At 40.7% G+C, this 14,924-nt stretch overlaps 3 protein-coding genes across 4 annotated transcripts; 1 reads left to right on the top strand and 2 right to left on the bottom strand.

Moving 5' to 3' along the window:
• The first annotated feature begins 558 nt into the window (after positions 1-558).
• LOC133708504 (reticulon-like protein B14) lies at positions 559-3,878 on the top strand. Its single transcript, XM_062133967.1, has 4 exons — positions 559-1,646; positions 3,278-3,404; positions 3,503-3,572; positions 3,696-3,878. Exons 1-4 carry the CDS (start codon positions 1,588-1,590, stop codon positions 3,851-3,853), a joined length of 414 nt encoding a protein of 137 aa, XP_061989951.1. The 5' UTR covers positions 559-1,587; the 3' UTR covers positions 3,854-3,878.
• LOC133708952 (probable carboxylesterase 18) lies at positions 2,116-2,854 on the bottom strand (the record flags this gene model as incomplete). The annotated part of the gene is made up of 1 exon (XM_062134544.1): positions 2,116-2,854. A coding segment is annotated over one exon (660 nt), but the record flags the coding sequence as incomplete, so codon positions are not given.
• Positions 3,879-10,138: 6,260 nt separating the features above from the next.
• LOC133710254 (uncharacterized) lies at positions 10,139-14,581 on the bottom strand. 2 transcript variants are annotated; one of them, XM_062136278.1, is made up of 12 exons: positions 14,286-14,581; positions 14,112-14,210; positions 13,947-14,031; positions 13,538-13,607; positions 12,859-12,895; positions 12,713-12,766; positions 11,919-12,075; positions 11,720-11,816; positions 11,133-11,242; positions 10,906-11,012; positions 10,595-10,705; positions 10,139-10,492 (listed from the first exon to the last, which is right to left on the bottom strand). In XM_062136278.1, exons 1-12 carry the CDS (start codon positions 14,400-14,402, stop codon positions 10,376-10,378), a joined length of 1,161 nt encoding a protein of 386 aa, XP_061992262.1. In that variant the 5' UTR covers positions 14,403-14,581; the 3' UTR covers positions 10,139-10,375. The 2 variants fall into 2 exon arrangements, with proteins under 2 accessions (XP_061992262.1, XP_061992261.1); XM_062136277.1 differs by having other exon boundaries at positions 12,835-12,895; positions 14,286-14,577.
• Between the last annotated feature and the right edge of the window lie 343 nt (positions 14,582-14,924).

Below are 14,924 nucleotides of genomic sequence, written 5' to 3' on the forward strand. Positions count from 1 at the left end.
TTGTGTAAATAGTAAGGGCTATAATTTTGACCATCTCCAATCCTTAGAACTATAAGTTTAAATGTCATGTTATTTTATTGTTTTTCATTATTTTTTTAAATATATAGTATTTTATAATTATACTATTATTTCTACTCTTATATAATTATTTTTCTGATCAAATCTTATTAATTTTTTGGATATGATATTTTGAATATTTTGTTTTTATTATTTATTGTTTTTTTCAAAAGTGCCGTTACATTTTGAAAATGAAAAAAAAAAAAAAACCCAACAAATACATTTTGAAACAGATAGCTGACATCAGCCAGCTACAAATTTTAATCAATTTCGGCCGTTGATCTCTATATTTTATCTTATCTGATTTATTTAGAGCAGCAATGTGGAGCTCACGAAAATATAGCCCGAGGGCTATACAAAGGGTCATCTTTAGCCCAGCTCTTGGCCTTATAGCCCCCCAAATGACTTTTTTGGTTTGGCTTAGCCCCCCTATTGGAGATGGAATTTTTTATTTTTAAGGCTATATCCACCCCATAGCCCACGGCTGGAGATGGCCTTATCTCTCGTAATCGGGCCAAGAGAATCACTCTTCCTCAGTGCTAAACACTACTCATATTGCTAATAGTTAAGAACTTAAGATCATAAACAACAAAATTGTAAGATAAATCAGACCATGAAACTTGGAGATCAATTAGCATCTGGGAAATGGGGTGCCCCAAGTGTTGGCGACCTTGGCAAATCTGAATTGTAGGAGTGACATTCGAAAAAGTGAATTTGACTCATGGGAAGCTTATGTTGCAAGAAAATTAGGTTTTGGAATGTTTAACTGTTCGGGCACCAGAATATTTTTCCTATTATTAGGCACGAAACCGATTCCAAATTTTTCTTGCCAAGATCTTCTTTCCTAACAAGCTCAGGGGTACGCTTCTTACCAAAAAATGGCAGCACGTACTTGTGCTAAGATGTAATATCACCGGCCCAAATATACTTGCTTAATTCTTTGCTACATTCCTTTTCCTTATAGTAATGAAAACCTCACTTCTTTGTGGAACAAGGAAAATCTATGTGCCTATTTATGAGCAAAAAATCCGAACTTGTCTTATCTGTCTGTCTTTTGGGAGTGAGAGAGTGCTTTAGGTTTATCCGGGGTTCGAATTTGTGATTGTTCTAAGCATTCTTGTGTAGAATTTCCTTGTCTTCTTTGGTGGTGAGTGTTTAAGTTCAAACGCCAAACCATTGTTTTCTGTGAAATTGCATAATTTCTAAGCTTTCCTAAAAACTCATATCGCGGGATTCTTGGCAACAACATTGAGCAGTAGAATCATGTCTATGCATAGGCCTCTGTATGCCATTGTTGGAGGAGGAATAGGTAACCTACATTAGCCTCCCTAGCTTGTTGTTTTTACCATATATGTATGCTCTTCCCTAATTTACTTTTAAATTGACTCTGCGTTTGGTCTTGCAGTGGCTGACATACTGCTATGGAAGGATAAGAAATCAGCTGCTGCAATCTTATTAGGGTTCACCGCATTATGGTTTTTTCTACAAGTACTAGAATACCATTTTGTATCTCTTCTTTGTGACACCCTCATGCTGTTCATGGCTGTTGGAGTCCTCTGGTGCAAATTCGCGGGACGAATATTCAATCGGTAATTGTACATAGATGTTGTATAGTACTATTTTAATATAGGATTAAAGTTTGTTTAGTCCCTGTACTCTGCCTCCAACATCGTTTCAGTCCCTGACATTTTAATTTCATCCAAAAAGTCCCTGAGGTCACAATTTCCGTCTGATTGGTACACTCCGTCCAATTGCTCCGTTTATAGGCTGACGTGGCATTAAAGTCAACGCCAAGTCAACCTTTTCAATTGTGAAATGTCCATACTATCCATGCCTTTTATTATTAATTTTTTTATCTGTTTATCTCTTCTTCTTCCCTATCTCTCTTCTCCTTCTTCTTCCCTATCTCTCTTCTCCTTCTGTTTATCTCCCTCCTTTCTCTTTCTGTTCGTCTCTCTTCTCTTCCCCATTCTTTCTCAAATGTCATCATCCACCTCTCACCACCTCCTCCTCGCTTCACCCTCCTCTCCCCCCCCCTCCTATCTCAAATCACCACAACCACCACCACCGAGCTCAACCACCAATCCCATTGCCATCATATATCAGCAAATTCCAAGAACCAGACCTGCACAATCAATCAAACTCTACAGAAACCAATTTGAACCGAACACCATGGATGAACTAGCAAATACATAAACAAAGCTGCACAACAAACAAGCGAGGCCTTGGACTGCTTCGTGCTGCTCTCCTCCGTCCAACCCAGACCCGTCGTCAAGGCATAGAAGCCATGAAACATATTGGGATACTCGATCAGCTTGGCCTCAATCCCTGATTTCCTCAACCAATTATAGTACCTCATCTGCCAGTCCTGCAGCGGATCCGCTCCTCCCACGAACACCACCGTCGCCGGATACTCCATACCCGAAATGTCCACCGCGTTCGGCCCGCTCAAGTTCGCCACCTCATGGTCCCAGGTCGACCCGACCGGCAAAAACGCCTTCCACAGCCAGTCGGTTAGGGTCACCGAGACCAATGGATCCTTCTCGAGCCGGATCTCTGACTCGGTTCGCTCCTTGCCGCCGAAGAACGGTTGGATAGATACCAACCCGGCCAACTTGACTGTCCGACACTGACAGGCGCGTACGGCCACGTGGTGGGCCAGGTTCCCTCCGGCGCAGTCCCTGGCTAGGAGGATCCGGGATCTGTCTGCGTTTTTGGGGAGGACGGCGTCGTTTTGGCCGAGGAAGGTGATTTGAGAGAGGAGGGGGGAGAGGAGGGTGAAGCGAGGAGGAGGTGGTGAGAGGTGGATGATGACATTTGAGAAAGAATGGGGAAGAGAAGAGAGACGAACAGAAAGAGAGAGGAGGGAGATAAACAGAAGGAGAAGAGAGATAGGGAAGAAGAAGAGATAAACAGATAAAAAAAAAAATAATAAAAGGCATGGATAGTATGGACATTTCACAATTGAAAAGGTTGACTTGACGTTGACTTTAATGCCACGTCAGCCTATAAACGGAGCAATTGGACGGAGTGTACCAATCAGACGGAAATTGTGACCTCAGGGACTTTTTGGATGAAATTAAAATGTCAGGGACTGAAACGATGTTGGAGGCAGAGTACAGGGACTAAACAAACTTTAATCCTTTAATATATATAGTTGTTGTAGATATCTGTTAGTTTTTGGTTTGATCTAAATGGGTCTTGGTATGGTACTTTATAGGATGCCGTTGGAGATCAACATTCAACTGCCACAATCTACTTGCATATACATCTTTGGAACAGTTAACTGGTTCCTACTGAAGTTCTGTGAAATTACATCCGGAAAAAATTTCAAACTCTTCTTTGTGGTATGTAAATTTACTTTTTTCTTTTCCTCATACATTTACCCCGCAGTTAAGTCTGTGAAGATCGACGAAAATTTTGAATGTTTGATGTGTGTTTGCAGGCAATGGCTGGTCTATACATGTTGTCATCTATAGGAACTTATATCAGCTCATTGAACCTATTATATACAAGTAAGATATCCCAGACCAACATATTTACACAAAAAACATACATTATCTTTGTAATTGTATTCATTCCTCGGTTGTTTTGATTGAAGCTAACTTTTTTTTTTTTTTTTTAATTGGTTTATGAAGTCATTCTCTCGGTAGGAACATTGCCAGCTTTGTATGCGCGATATGAAACTCAGGTGGATGCAACCGCGGCCAGATGCATTGGACTTGTGAAGAATTTATGCAAATTGTTTCAGGTCAAAGTTCTTGACAAGATACCGAGGCACAGGAAACTAAACTAGATAAATAATTCATCGAATCAATTGTAAAGTTATTCATGTACGGCATAGTACATTCTTTTAAGCATCCGCTTAAGGAATTCTTTTCTTTTCTTTTTTTCTATATTTTTAATTTCTATATTAAGAAATATTAAATCCGGTAAAAAGATAAAATACAAAATCACGAATTCATGTGAAAGAGTTTTTCTCTTTTATTCAGTCGCTACAAGAAATCTTTATATGCTTGTGAGGAATTCAGGCTGATTTTTCTATCAAAGAAGTTAAGTTATAGTCAAATTATGTTACGGCATTGTAACGTCATCTCCAACCCTGGGCTAAGGGGTGGATATAGCCCAAAAATTACTAATTTCCATCTCCAACCCAGCCTCTAAACCAAAAATGTGATTTGAGGTGCTAAAATGGCCAAGGAGTGGGCTAAATCTAGCTCTTTGTATAGCCATTTGGCTCTTTGTTCGTGGGGACAACACTGGTGGCCCAAATAAACCAAATATGAGGCTTAACAAATCAATGACTGTTTCTGTGTGAGAATACGGAACGAGAACTAAGTATGAGGCAAGGTAGAGAGGGAGAGAGAAATGACACAAGCATGTATAGTGGTTCACCTTGCCCTTGAGGCAAGGTTACGTCCACTTAGAGATTCCACTAGTAGTGAAGTCAAGTAGCCTTTGTAATGATATAAGTGTGAGGATCATGGATCCCATCCCCATCTAAGAAGGGGAGGATTTCCCTTTATAGCTAAAGGAAGTCTCATCCTATTCTATATTTCCGATGTGGTACAATAATACACATATTTGCTTCCCTTAAAGCCTCTTGGAGAGCATGGGAGGGTGGCCTCCCGGCAAGATACCGACCGACCTCCACTATGGAGAGGTAGCTCGGGTGTCGGTCTACCGGATGCATATCGTAGGGGGGACCTACCATGTCATGAGGACCACGTACGAGGTCGTTGCTTATGCTTGGCGGTATGTGGTATAAGTGATATCAACAAGTCCTCGAGTAAGAGGCGCTTCTTGGTTGGGGAGTTTAAATATGATGCCGCCAAGTATGAGTGATGACCTCGTTGAACGCCATATCCATACTAGTCCCCCAACTCCGTAAGCAAGAAGGGACTCTTCGGGTCTTGTAAAGTGGTCCATAGGAGGTTGGTGCCATGGGGGCCCATCATCGAGCTAGTACCTGCAAATAAGATAAGAGTGTACAAAGAGCATTTTGATTGCACTAGGGCAATCTAAGTGACATTTGAGTCAAATGCATCGAGGTGCATGAATGTTTATATGAGATGCATGTTACACATTGTGTGTATGCCCGTATTATGTAATGTTGAAGTATGACGTATGAGTCTGAAATGTATGTGATCGTGATAGCATGTAAAGTGCATATGATGCAAAAGATGTGTGATGAACACGATGACACATACATAATGATATGTATGTTGTATGCATATGATGCACATGTGTTAGGATAGGGAGTGTTGTTACTTGCTGAGTCCCCCAAGTCAATGTAAGGGTTGAGTTCACTCATGTTGAGTGGGTGATAGGTTGTGTGAGTTTTGTCCTATGGTCTTATTAATGGGATGTCAAAGAAATTTAATTGTTGCGATCAATAATAGGTGAAAAATTTCAATATTCCCATTAATAGACCATAGCAGAAAAAGTATGAGCGTGAAACTCAATGATAGTCCCGATCAGGTACTACCTCCACTTGTGATAAGTGGTATGAATAAGTCCCCCAAGTGTAGAAAACGCTCGGGAGGTGAGATGACTCAAAAGCAAATGATTGAACCTTGGCTTACCCCCTGGGGGTACCTTGCTCAGGGCGAGGATTTTAATGCAAGGGACCGGACCTTGGCTTACCCCCTGAGGGTACCTCGCTCGGGGCAAGGATTTGAGCCTCGTACCCGATGTGTTAGGATGAGGGCTTGAACCTCGTACTCGATGGGGTAGAATGAGGGTTTGTGCCTCGTACCCGATGGGGTAGAATGAGGAATTTTGGCCTCGTGTACCCGGTAGGGTAGAATGAGGGTTTGAGCCTTGTACCCGGAAGGGGTAGAATGAGGGATTTTGGCCTCATGTACCCGGTAGGGTAGAATGAGGGTTTGAGCCTTATACCCGGAAGGGTAGAATGAGGACTTGAGCCTCGTACCTGATAGGGTAGAATGACTTGTACCCGATGAGGTAGAGTGAGGGTTTGAGCCTTGTACCCGGAAGGGGTAGAATGAGGGATTTTGGCCTCGTGTACCCGGTGGGGTAGAGTGAGGGCTTGAGCCTCGTGACCCGATGGGGTCGCATGAGGGCTTGAGCCTCTTTAACCCAATAAGGTTGAATGAGGGCATGTAGGCCTCCTTTACCCGGTGGCGTGGCTCCGGGTAGAATGACTCGTACCCGATGGGGTCACATGACGGCTTGAGCCTCCTTGACCCGATGGGATCTAATGAGGGCATGTAGGCCTCCTTTACCCGGTGGCGTGTCCCCGGGTAGCATGAGGACATGGGCCTCCTAACCCCGTTAGGGTACCTCGCTCGTGGCGAGGATTTATGAGATGCATGTTGCATTTATTTAGTGAGTTTCACATGTATATATGTAGCGGTTTTAATTGACGGGCAATTAAATTAAAGCATGACATTGATACATAGGCATAATAGATATGATATTAAAATTATCAAATATCGTAGGCATGCTTAGATTATAGAAATCGTTCTTTGAAGCATGTAAACCATTGCATTAGCTCAAATTTAAAAGTGTAAATGAGAACTTACCTGGAGCCGTCCGGGAATAATGCAAATATTGTAAGTAATATTGTAGTTGTCCAAATATGAGCTGTTTATATCTTGAAGAGTGGCATCGCATTGGAGTGTGTAAGTGATATATCCGGTTCGAGTGATCGAGGCGATGACTTTGAAGAATGCCAAGAGTACGAAAACTTAGCTTTGCTTGCTCGTAGAAGTGCACTGCCGGGAGAAATGCACAATATCGGCAACACTCGAGGTAGAGTACCCGGACAAAGAAAATCCTGAGTTGAGTAGATCGATGGATCCCTGGAGGACTGTGTTGTCCGGTTCGGTGTCGAAACCATATTCTCGGGTGTCCAAAGCAATTGTCTAGGTGTGGCAAACATCAGCTTTTTTTTTTTTTTTTTTGATGTCCCAGAAGAGGAGCCAAGGAGGTCCCGAAAGGATATGCATGTACCCAAAGACCCGTACGGATCGATCCCAAAGTCGCATATAAAGATAAGTGCAGTTGTGTAGCTCCTTGACTGGGTTGTATTTGAAACTGCACGTACGGAGTCTCGGGCGGGTCGAGGGTCGTAGAAGCTTGTTAGAGAACCAGGTGATCAACGGGAATGCTGACTTTTCTTCAGTGCCTGGAGAGATTGAGCTAGTGCCCGGACAAGAGCAGTTGAAAGTTGTGATCGACAAGTTTGACCCGGACATGACCAACGAGTACCGGTGATGGTTGTGATGATACCGGAGACCTCGACCAAGAAGGGTAGGAAAGGGAAAATTCCCGATGACCCAGAAGGGTGCGAGCTGCCCCAGTAATTCGATGAGTGGGAGCGACCAGGATGATGGTCCTGGTGGCAACAGCGAGACTTAAGTGGGATGTTGGACCTACCAATGTCATGAACTGACGGTATTGGAGGTTACAGTCGAGAGAAGAATTTTTTTTTTTTTTTTTTGAATCCCGAAGCGTCTCTAACGCTTGAATGAGTTGGTGAAGGAGGTGAGAGTGCCGGGAGGTTGGGTACCAGCTTCGGTGATAGTACTGTGATATGTTGGTACCGGTGATGGTGAGGAAGCAACCGAGAGTTCCCGGGGGAGGGAAGGACCCGCCTGTTTCCAGTATGCCAGGTCACCACCGGTATGCTGAAAGGAACAGAAACCCATAGCCCTTCTCTTCTTCTCCTTCTAACCCCGGATGAGTCTCTAATCCTTAAGGGAGTAAGAGTGGTGAAGGAGGAGTGCGTACCCGCTGACTCGTGAGAGTCCCGGAGAAGAGTGGAACTTGGGAGTGGGATGTGCACGTACCCGCTGTGGCTCAGAGTACCTGCTGGCTCCTCGGAGGCTTGGATGAGGTTGAGGGTGAGGGGTGTCCTGCATGTACCCATGTACCTGGTGACTCGTGGTACCCATACATGACTCTTTCTCAAGGTCGGAGGTTCATACCCAAACATAAGGACCCTCCTTCTAGCGCCAATGTTTCTGTGTGAGAATACGAAACGAGAACTAAGTATTAGGCAAGGTAGAGAAGGAGAGAGAAATGACACAAGCATGTATAGTGGTTCACATTGCCCTTGAGGCAAGGCTACGTCCACTTAGAGATTCCACTAGTAGTGAGGTCAAGTAGCCTTTGTAATGATACAAGTGTGGGGATTATGGATCCCATCCCCATCTAAGAAGGGGAGGATTTCCATTCTTAGCTAAAGGAAGTCTCATCCTATTCTATATTTTCGATGTGAGACAATAATACACATATTTGCTTCCCTTGAAGCCTCTTGGAGAGCATGGGAGGGTGGCCTCCTGGCAAGATACCGGCCGACCTCCACCATAGCGAGGTAGATCGGGTGTCGGTCTACCGGATGCATATCGTAGGCGGGACCTACCATGTCATGAGAACCACGTACGAGGTCGTTGCTTATGCTTGGCGGTATGTGGTATAAGTGATATCAACAATGACTCAGATTAAAACACATATGCACATAGGGTTAAGAGGACATAAAATCTAATTAAGAATCCGAACAATTGTTTACAAAGTAACACGTGACACTATAAAATCATATTCAAAAAATTAATAAGATTTTATCAGAAAAATAATTATATAAGAGTAGAAAAATAGCATAGTTATAAAATACTATATATTTGAAATGTATAATGAAAAACATTGAAACTTATAGCCCTAAGAGTTGGAGATGGTAGAAATTATAGCCCTTACTATTTAAATAAATAGTGATTATTGAGGGCTAAAATTTAGCCCCACACAGCTGGAGATGGCCTGAGAAACAAAAATTTGTGCTGAAAGCACAATACAAACTACAAAGAACATATGTTTTTTTTTAAGGACAAAGAACATATGTTTATAAAGAATAAGTGAGAAAAAAAAAAGTCACTTTAGTAATGATAATAGTATTACTTACTTACCTTATTAAACATGTTCTGCATCTTATTTTGTAGTTTTAAAATTCCAAATCATCAGTAATGGCACTGAGTATCTCGCAAGGGAGGCCTTGAGTAGATTACAAACGAGAGGTCTTGAAAATGAGAATAGGTTCATTAAAGGAGACAGACCAGTCTTACCTCCTTAATTTTACTCAATAAAGAAAAGCCGGATCATTCCATTAGTCATTGGCTTTCCGTTTCCTTACTCCTAAAGTCCCAAGTCCTAAGTCATCGTTGTGAACGAATGATGATATATACAACACTGTGTTGACCATTTACTATATACCAACACCACTCCAACACGTTGTTGGTCACATTTATAAATACAAGAGGTCTATAAATATGATTCTTTGCCTTAATAGAAAAGAAAGTAGAAACACGTCTTGTCGATATAACATTAGAGGGGATCTAGTCAAAGAGGTTCAAAGCCTCGAACCATTTCTATATATAGAGATTAGAGACACAGAAACAGAAGACAGAGCGGGAGGGAGAAGAGAGATAGAGAGAGGAGAGAAGCCACATCCCCTATGGCGAGGATTTTGAAAGACTTGGCTAGTGGGAGTGGCGAGAGTTTAAGCAGCGCGGTGTATCTCTTCTGGGCAGCTTTGGTCACCTTAGTTCTTGTTTCGACTATCATCTTCTCATGTTCAGATGGTATGCCCAAAGACGACAAAACCTCCAACACACATACTGATACTTATGGTACGGCTTGCGCGGCCGGAGGTTGCGGTGGAGCCTGCGGGGCTTGAATTCTCTCTCCTGCATCAGAACTAGTAGCACTAGATTTTCACCTCTTTCTGTTTTGATGTATAGGACAGGTTTTTACATTCATCCATTATGAACAGATACAAGACAATGTATGATCTTCATTCCTTTTATGATTTAGTGGTTTATTTCCCAGATAAAGTTGCATCCTGTTTGATCAGATAAGTGCCCTTATCATGATGACAGATATTTTTCCAAAGAGAGACTTCTTATCTGAGTTTATGATTTCAGTGGCCAACATGTTGCCATGAGTATACTGTACACATCAACTATTAAAAGCTCAACCGATCAAAGGCATTAGATGCCTTTCTCCCTAGGACTGCCGACGAATGAGAATAGAGACTACTTTCAAATCAAAGTTCAAGGGACCACAACCAATAGGCAAAATATACATTCCTGTAAAAGATAGTTTAAGATGCCAGTCAGACTGGCATTTTACTTGCAATGTATATCTCATCTTAAGCACAACTAGAAAAAACCTTTTGGGTATAAGATAAGCATATGGACACTCTTTAATCGCATTTTTATTCACGCATGCTACACATAAGTCAGCAACACATAAGTCACAATCAAATATTGTAGGCAGAAGCCAAATTTCCACAGCGTATTTATTTTCCAAGTTTTTTCCTGATTTCCGTGGAGGATATATCCATCCGGAACTTCTCTGGTGGAATTGAAATGAACATATCTCTTAGCTCTTCCGGAATTTCAAAATCTTCCAGCACCTGATAAGTAATATGAAACAGAGATAAGCACTTCCATAAAGTGTACCAGGGATGATCACAAATGAGCAGGTAGTTTATGAAACTTCTAACATGCGAACATACCTTGAAAACACCATCTACATTACGACCGCCCACAAGAAAAGTGGACCCTGTTTTCTTGCATCCAAGAAGTATATCTAGCATCTTTCTATAGTCCCCGTCATAGTATTTGGGCTGGAAAAAGAAAAATTTGAAACTAGAAAAAGTGAAATATCAAATGCGATAAATTATGAAGTCAAGAAAAGTTACATTATAATATTATATTAAAACCACCAAAATGGCGTGTTGTTTGTTAGGTGAGAATATGGTTTTTTGTATTATAAGTCATCAGACTTCTCACAGTGCAAGATAAACTATGTGCTTGAATAACATACATTAACCAGCCTTGCTGCTGTGTCAGCACCAATCACAAATGCACTGCCTGGGAAGAGTTCAGCTTTCTTATAAAAATATGGCTGATTGGATATAATTACCGTTTTTCCTATCAATCAAAAAGAAAAATTATGACCTACAGATCAGAGAACATGGGAAAACTTATCAATACCTTGAAAAAGAAAAACCTCTAGAAAAAGGACAAAAAAATGACAGATATCAGCCTCACCAACTTTTTGAAATTGCTTGACACGATCTTTGATTTGTGATATCGAAAGTGGAGGTTTGTCAGCATTGATTGCAGATAGTTCAAAGCATGGGTAGCCGTCACCACAGATGCTACATTCATTCTCTTTATTAGATTAAATGTTTCCAAACAAAAATCAGGTATATGCTGATTATGAATGGTAGTATATTATTACTACTACCACCTTAACTCTGACTCCTTAACCATTACTTTGATCCATGATCAGTTTGATCCACCTTCATCTATTATTCATCTAAGGTATTACATGTTCCATTACTCATCACAATGATGACATAAATATGATAACTGTGATAAATGTTCACGATGATGCATGCAGTGTCATTGAAATCTACTCAGTAACAGAAAGTATCTCCATTGTCCACTATCAGAATAAATTGAGAAATAAAGAGAGGAGAAGAAGATAAGAGTGAAATCAACAATGCATCATCTGCCCCAGCTGCAACTCAACTAGTTGAACTTTGCCAGAGAAACCCAGGAAAATAGAACACTGATGAAAAACTCAGTAGAGGGACAGAACAAGGAGTTGCAGTAGAAATAAGTTGTTGTACCTGGAAGCAACCTCCAATAGCTTGAAGTGACCTTCGTGTAATGGATTAAAAGAACCAGACAGTATTATCCTTCTTTCTGCAATTGGCACAGATGGCTCTGGAACACAATTTATGAATAACAAAGCATTATACACATTTGGTGAGGAATACACTGACACACACGTACGAAAGCTGATTAAACCTAAAGGTTAGAACATACCACTTGAAAAGGGATAAACCTTGAAGCATATTTGCCCATTTATAAGTTGCTCTAATTCTTCATCTTCGCTGAACTGTTTTTCACATTCATCAGGCACTTCAGATTCAGTGAGATCTGAAACAAATGTTCCGGGAACTTTGCACGCATTTGCAATTGCCTGTAACCACATTGATAGAAAGGCTGCATAAGAAACAAAAATTAACATATGAGTTTACACAAGTTACATTTTGCAAGAAAATAAAAGGTGAGAGGATCGCTGCTGCTAAATATTTTCTTTTTATTAATAAGGTATAAAGAGTAATTTCAACATTGATAAAATTTTAATTTACTTTGTCAGAGAGTCGCAAGGTCCTAGAGGGAGTAAAAGAGAAGTTTTCTGCGGTCAGAATTCAATTTCTGGGCTTCAGAACTTTAAGAACAACAGAAAATATGAGAATCAATCCTCAGATAATACAGCTAAAGTTTCCAATTGAGGGGAGCGAAAAGTTCAATAGGTCCCAAAAAGACCATGAAACAGTGTTCATCAAGAAGCTTTTATTAACTTCAATTTGTTTTTCAGCTTTTGTCCTCAACTAGAACACGTACTATATTTCGTGCGCCAAATTGGGACATTGAAATGTCAAACACAAAATCACAGGGGTCAGAGATCAGGAGGAAATTTGAGGAAAAAAATGTCTGAAAATAATCTTAAAACAATATATGCTAAAAACAAAAGAGACAAACATAGGATGTATGCAAACAAGCATATATAGCACATGTTTTGATCACAATCCTGTATCTTGTTTGTCACACACCTTGAGTACAAGATGACTTGCAACCATATCTTCTTCCTCTCGGTTTCGTAAACCCTATAACAATGAGAATCAGAACATAAGAGAGTGCAAAAATTCAAAATGGAAACAAAATAGACAATCACCTTGGAAAGGGTCACTGTCGATACCGAGAGTCTGTCAGATGTCCTTGTTGACAAATAAAACCTATAGATCACAAATAAAATCACATTGACCACAGACAAACTAAGGCAACAAATAAGAGACAGCAAGGACGATAACATTTATGATACAGTATACATACAGTAGAAATAAAATTCACATACTAATGCAGAAAATCATACTCATTGTTTAAAGCTCAGTTTAATTATAATACCATAGTCACGAGTATCCTAATTAACAAGTCACCAACAGCGATATTACAAACTTCTATGAAAGGCACTTTGTGTTGAAAAGATAATGAAAACCAGTAAACAATGACATTGACCAAATGGATTTGATCACACTTAACATACATTGAAATGCAGTTTCCTAGCCTTCCATTATGTCGCGAACGGTAGACACGCTCCCGTGTTTGGCTTTTACTGTTATTAGTTATTACTTGATGCTTTCGATTAATAATTACTCTGCTTTATCAAATAGGTTATAGACCAAGTTCTAAATACACTGCCATAGTAAGAACGCCAAAAGCACAGAAAGTAAACACTGACAAGAGTTCTCCTCACTGATTCTATAATAACCCATGCTCAGAAACTCCCATAAAGCAACAAGCCCTCACTCTGACCACCATATACATGTGTAAACAAAAAAAGAAGAGCTACTACACACAAGAACTACGTATCTATGTACCTGTGGTCCCCGAGCTTTGGATGTGAGCTAGCCAAAGAACCAGTGAAACCCACACCAAGAACTGGGGAACCTATTTCAAAGACGAATAGAAGCCACATCAAATCCCAAATTGCATTCAAATGTAACTACTATTTCCGGTTACAGATAGCACCTAGTAAGCCCCAATTCAGCAATAGAGTGCATAAAAAGTCGAAATTCTCCACAAAACGTAAACGCCGCCACACAACTAAGCAACATAAATCTAATTACAGTGTAGTTTTACTTAAAACTCGTTTTCAGTGATTGTGCAAACTGCAAAGTGATTGCGCCTCAATTACGAAGCTTCAGCATTCTTATCTTGCTCCGTAGCAAATTTAGTATGCAAGTATAGCCGTATACACAGACAAAGTGAATGTGAATTAGTAACAACCTGGTGAGGAGAGCTTGAGAGCGCGATTGTAAGCCAACAGAGCCATTTCTTCAGCAGTGTGCTGGCTACAAAACTTGTCCGGAATCTATAGCAACAAAGCAAATCAATATTTACACAGATTTAAAATCGATCAAAAATTCAGAGCTGGAAAAATTGAAGACGAACCTTGCCGAGTAATTGGATCATAGACATTCGGGAATAAGGCACTACAGTTTCCAGGACTGTACTTGAGGCCCCGGGAACGGAGAGCAGCCACGCCACCGCCTGAAATCACCCGTCTTAGTCAATTTCGACGGAATCTTAATCGGAATTGTTAATCGGAGAGAAAAAGAGAGAGACCTGAGAGGCTCCGCCGGAGAGATAGAGAACGGACTGAGTGGGAGTAGAGTGAATGGCTTCCACTAGTGCTCTGATTCCGCTATTCATCACATTCGTACAACAACCACCCTCTGTCATTTTCTTCTTCTCTTCCGCTCTGCGGTGGATGGGAGCTCCTGCGACGTCGTTTTTTGTTTGCTGGATTCTGTTTTATTAAACTTCACGCGATTTCGTTCTCGAGAGATTCGAGCCCAAGGCCCAAATGGTCATATACCATGGCATCCATGCCGAGGATTGTACTTTTCAGTTAGGTTTTTCATAATATGAAGTGAATTTCCTTCCTTGATTCTATCTTTTCAAAATCTGATGGAAACACTTTTTTACATGAGAAAATATTATGAGATGCAAATACAGTTCAAGCGTATTAATATTTGATAAATTCTCAAATATTTCTTGAAAATTTTCATCTTCTGCTGAGAAATTTCAACAGTTAAAACGTAGGTAACTTTGAGGGTTCACAGCTACGTCATTCTAAGAGTTGACAACTACAGCAACTTTAGAAAGTAGAGTAAAATCAAATAGAAGAAAATATGAAAAACCTGGATGAATGAAGACCAACATCTGTAGTAGTACATGCATAGGATTGTTTTCGCATCTCTA

The sequence above is a fragment of the Rosa rugosa genome, chromosome 5, assembly GCF_958449725.1.
Source record: "Rosa rugosa chromosome 5, drRosRugo1.1, whole genome shotgun sequence".
NCBI lineage: Eukaryota > Viridiplantae > Streptophyta > Magnoliopsida > Rosales > Rosaceae > Rosa > Rosa rugosa.